The sequence below is a fragment of the Limulus polyphemus genome, unplaced genomic scaffold (genome assembly GCF_000517525.1).
Source record: "Limulus polyphemus unplaced genomic scaffold, Limulus_polyphemus-2.1.2 Scaffold9094, whole genome shotgun sequence".
Lineage (NCBI taxonomy): Eukaryota > Metazoa > Arthropoda > Merostomata > Xiphosura > Limulidae > Limulus > Limulus polyphemus.
This window is the reverse complement of record NW_013674704.1, coordinates 7,200-12,727: the sequence shown is the minus strand read 5'-3', so window position 1 is coordinate 12,727 and position 5,528 is coordinate 7,200. Positions and strand designations below refer to the sequence as shown.

General features: G+C 37.1%; 1 protein-coding gene across 1 annotated transcript in view; it reads left to right on the top strand.

The window, feature by feature from the left end:
* Window positions 1-5,528, top strand: part of LOC106475746 (dysferlin-like) — a gene marked incomplete at both ends in the record, with an annotated part of 20,096 nt that overhangs the window by 7,753 nt on the left and 6,815 nt on the right. Inside the window, 2 exons of the mRNA XM_013936420.2 lie at window positions 4,449-4,574; window positions 5,037-5,192. Of these exons, the coding sequence (XP_013791874.2) occupies window positions 4,449-4,574; window positions 5,037-5,192 (282 nt within the window). The remainder of the gene's footprint in view (window positions 1-4,448; window positions 4,575-5,036; window positions 5,193-5,528) is intronic.

The following is a 5,528-nucleotide window of genomic DNA, read 5'->3' as shown; positions in this document are numbered from 1 at the left end:
ACTACTTACGTTAGTTAGTTAGGTGGTTGGGTTGGTTTGGGGTAGTTACGTACCTACCTACTTACTTACTACTATGTATGTGTGTGTGTGTGTGTAGTATATATATATATATATATAGTATATATAGTGTAGTGTGTAGTATATATATATATATATATATATATATATATACACATGTATGTGTGTATATATGCATGTGTATATATATGCGTGTATGTATGTGTGTGTGTATATATATATATATGTATATCTGCATACACGTGTCTTATATATGTATGTGTGTGTGTATATATATATTTATATATATGGGTGGGTGTATAAATGTATACTGCCCCTCTGTCCATAGTTTCTCTTCACAGGTACTTCACTTGGGGAATGCAGTGTGTACCTTCAAGGTCAGGAATCTAGGGTATTTGAATTGAGGACGAATCTTCATTCTGCATCAATAACTTAGAACTTCTTGCTGTCCAACAGTCAGTAGTGCAAAGTGTAAATTTTTTGCAGGGGAATATCCTCATGAGATGTTTCATCAATACCAGTGGTCTCTTAAATTTGTTTATTTCTCTATGGGGCCTATTCCAATCGTGTCAGTCTTCTGGCCTGCCATTTTCCTGGGGTGATGGATTTCATAGCAGATTGTCAGTCTCAGTCCACTTTCTCCTGAATGAATGGATTGCTAATTGGGGGCCTCCTCTGTTAGCTTTTGCTACTCAGCTACAAGCTTTTGAGTCTCCACTACATCATCTTCAGACATCTATGGCTTTCCATCTGTTACTCAGACTTCTGGCTATATTTTGATCCTCTACATGCAAGATGTTGCTAGCCTAGATTGGCTAGTCTCGCCATGATTTCCTCTTCTACAGTTTCTTCATGTGAATCCACCTCTGCACCCACATCTTTATAAAAGCATCCTCAATTCAACATTCTATACCAAGATTCTTCCCAGTTCATTGGGATTTAACATCTACAGTTGCCTGGGGTGTGCCACACAAAGCGTTTGTACCCACTTTACCAAACTTGTTCACCATATCTTGTTTTGACCTGTTTTTTACTTGGGTTTCACTTCGTCTCCTTTTGGTTAGGTCAAACAACTTTTCATCTCCTTTTAGTTATCCTAAATATCTGATGGTTTTAGATTCCCCAATGCTATCCAGTCTTCTTCCCAAATGGCCTTTTCAATTACTTCATCGAAATATTAAGGTGGTACTACATGCCTTGTCTCATCAACCTTTCGAGTCTAGACTCATGTACCATGTATCATCTCTCCCTTCATGCTGGAGTTGTTGACATGTTTGTAGGACTCTTTACCTCTCCCTTTAGGTCCTTTCTTTCTAAGTCTCTGGCCACCAGGGAAGAGGATACATCCCTCTTTACAATTCTTTTGACACCTGTCTCTTACCCCTACAATCAACCATACGCTGATCATTTGTTTTGTTCTGTCAGGCCCAGAGGTGTTATGTGGCTCACTCTAACTCTTTTCGTGGTGTTAGATCTCATCTCTATATTTTTTAGGGTACTTCAGTTTCCAAAGGTTTATTCCCACTTCCTTGGAGGTGATTTTGCAAATATCCAAGTTGCATATTATGGATTTTACAAATAAGGAATCTTCTGAAAGTTACATCTCATCAGCTTCAGCACGTTTATGTCTTTCACTGCTCATTTCTTTGATTCACTGGGGGACATTTTATGGGCCCTTACATCTTGCTTTTACCGGATCCTACTCTGTGGCGAGTGTTGCCCAGACAGGTGTGCTTTTATTAATCCAATTCCACACTAGCAACCCATCTGACTATACTTAATTCTGGTTGCAACAAGCTCTGTAGAAATGACGTGTTCCATATGACCATCTAGGCACATTACCAGATGGTATTACCATATTATCATGGACTGCTACTCATGGACTATCATGAGTAAAGCTAAAGAGGATTCTCCCTGTCCCTGCTGATCATTGGATTGAATAAATTGGGGTTAGTTTACTTTTAAATATTTAGGGAACTTGGTTCACTTATTGCACTGTTTCCAGAGAACAGTTCCTCAGGACTCCCCAGTGCACTTTACTTTACCCCCCCCCCCCCCCCACCTAGTGGAGCTAAGGAGTCCATACCACACCCAGTTTCCAGTCCCTGGGGTAGTAGACAGAGGTTTTTCCTCCACAGTGTTCAAGTATGCTCCTTCACTTTTGAAGAAGGGGGCGAAGCTGGGGCCCTCCTACCTTGGTCCCTGGATGTATTTCCTAGATGTTGGTAGGAGCAGCGCTGGCCTATGTGGGAGCCTACTCCTAATACCAGTTCAGATTTGATCCTATGCTATCCAGTTGGGGTGTGCTTATGAACAATGTTGGGTTGTATATTGTTCATTAATGAAGGTACACTATCTCCTCATAATTCCGAATGCAAAGTGGTCCCATCCTAGGTCCTTGGTTGAACACAGTGTTCCATGTCCTCTCCATAATGGTGGGGGCAAGTGAAATGCTCCTTGTCCACTCAGTTGGAGAGTGAGGATGAATGTTCATAATTCCAGACTGGATGAGTTCTCTTCCTGTGATTGAGTAAGGCATATATGATCCTGTCATTCCAAGCCTGGGGTGGTGCTTTTCAGTCTTCTTCAGGTGGAAGAGAAAGTTTGTCCACTACAGTGTTGCTTATTTTCTCATTGTAATTCTGGTGGTTCGGAACGCATCACTCTATGGCTACAGGTTGGGATAAGATCAAAAGTATATCTATATATCACTTTGCAGTCTAATTGCCCTAGCTACCAACGTGGGATATAAGGACCATGACCCCTTAATTCCAACCCCAAGTTGTGGATCCTCGGTTATCTGGTTGGGGCTGACCTATAATAATTACTCATGTACTATTCCACCCTTGATACCAATATTAAGTTCTGGGTGAAGAGCATACCTGTTCTGAGTGTAGTGTGGTTTCCACACTTGGTTACCATTCTTATCTTAGTACACCCTTATTCTACATAGACACTTTCTATATGGACAATGCCCTCACCAGCCCCTCCTCCTTCTCAGTGTGGGATTATAACTAAAGTGTCATCAGAGGGTAAGTATGTTTTGGAAGTTAACATTTTCCTAAATTTAAAATGTATTTCCAATAATACTTACCTCCACTGACACTCTCCCACCCTTCCTCCCCACTAAGAGCTGGTGTTAGTGACTGGGATGGTGTAAGTCTCGAAAAAGTGATTACATTATCTGAGTGAGGTGCTTATATACAGTGTCAGGATAGAGGGCGCATTGATGCAGGTGGTGGAATTTGCAAATTATATATTGCTAAGGGTATTTAGGTGAGATATAAAAGACTAGAGCATGTGAGCCCAATGTTTAGATAGGCAAAGCCAATGTTGAGGAACAGCTAAAGTGTCAACAGAGGTAAGTATTATTGGAAATACATTTTCAATTTAGGAAAATATTAATTTCCATGTATCATGTAAAACAAAAGTGATATTTATAGTTATTTCTGTGGTATTTGTTGTTTGGAAGAATAACAGCAAAGACGTAAACTACCAAAGCATTAGAAAAGATTTGAACATTTGATTGCATGGAATATCAACCTAAGGACAAGTGCAAAAGTGAAGAAACAATCAAATTTGACAAATACAACTAAGTGCTGGATATTATTTTACTTTCAACAGTTTTCAGGTTGTTAATGGTGAAAGTAATGTAAATTAAAACTAAAATTAACTTGTAATTAAAACTGAAATCAAAATTTGGCAAAGTATGGTTAGCAAATATAATAAAGAACCAATGTGATAACACAGCACTTTACAGTAAGTCTTGACCCTTTGAAGACAAACTAATTTCTCCAAAAGTACCAAAACTGCTTTCTTGATCCGTATTCTCTCTCTAACTGACAAGTCACAAATAATATTACAAGAACTTATAAGAATCTCTGCTCCCTGTAATAGTAGTAGAGGAATTCTTTATAAACAAGGTGATGTAGGACAGTGGTTATCAACTGGTGGGTCACAAGATCCATAGTTATGACTGCCCTAAACTAGTGAGTCATCAACTAAATATGTGGTCCTTTACTGCTGTGCCAAATAACTAACTGGGCCTTGAAGTGCAAAAGGTTGAGAAACCTTGATGTAGGACACATTATGACCATCTCATGAAACAGTAGCTAGCTTCTGAGATTAGACAATGCCACAGAAAGTTACACCTTCAACTGAATTTAGTAGATGATCATGATTGGAGTTAGTATATTCCAAACTAGAACTTAGAAAAAAAGTTTCAAATTTTGTAGATGCAAATTATAGACTGTGAAGGAGGGAGATATGTAGTACTTGCATACTTTATTTCCAACATTTTGTGAATTGAAATTGAACTGAAATATTTGTTTTTATAACTTGTATGAAATAAATTGTAATCTAAATGAAATTAATTTTGCAACATTTTGTTTTGAATTTAGTAAGTTCAAAAACATTTATTTATAACACAGGTGTTTCCAGTAGAACTGGAGAAAATTGATCCATTTAAGGGTTTTAAGGATTTTTTAAATACCTTTCCTTTAAAACGTGGAAAGTCTAAAGATCTGGAAGAATCTGAAATAGTAGGAGAGTTTAAGGTAAGCATATGGTTTCTTTATGTTGTAAATATTACAAAGATAAGACTCAAAAAGGAAAATTAAGCCCCCATGTTCTGTTAGCATTCTAAAGTGCCGTAAAAGTGTATTTTGACTTTATCTTTAATTAAAAAACAGTCAGAAAATTGTAAATATATATTAAAAAATGAAGTATTTCTAAATTTATTAACTTTTGGTATTTAATTACCTCCATCTAATGAGCACTAATAGGAACTAAGACTTAGTGTTATTGGAAGGATGGAAAACATATTATTTATCATTGTACTGTTTTAAGATTATCAAAATAAGTCATGAGGAAACTCCTGTTCTTTCCATATTTAATATATCAAACATAATTTGCATTAATACATAATCTGCATTTATGTAGCATTTGTATTTGAAAATCTGTATCATGTTTCCTCTAAAGAAATGCATGATGTATGATTTCTGTCATTAACATTTTAGGGAACTATAAGGGTTTATCCCCTTCCACATGACCCCAAAGCCACTCATCCAAAATGCATGTTGAAAGGGATACCAAAATCCACAGTAGAAGAAATAACTGTGAGAGTGTATGTCATAAGAGCACTGGATGTCACACCTATGGACCCAAATGGATTGGTTAGTATGTAGTAACATATAATCAATACATTCTGTCATGTAACATGAACCAAAACAGAAGAAATGGATTTATTAGTGTATAGTAATGTTACGTCTCCGTTTGTTAATTGATTTTCCGTAAATTCGTTCTGACGAAACTTTAGCGACACAAGTCCTTACTTAATAAAACTGGTTTGTTCTTTCCGAATATAACTTTACCGATACACTTATTTTCAACAGTCGCTCTATAACAACGCTATAACAACGAACGTTAACATCAACAATACTGTATCGTATCCGTTTGTTAATTAACTTTCCGTAACTTCGTTCCGACAAAACTTTAGCGACACAAGTTCT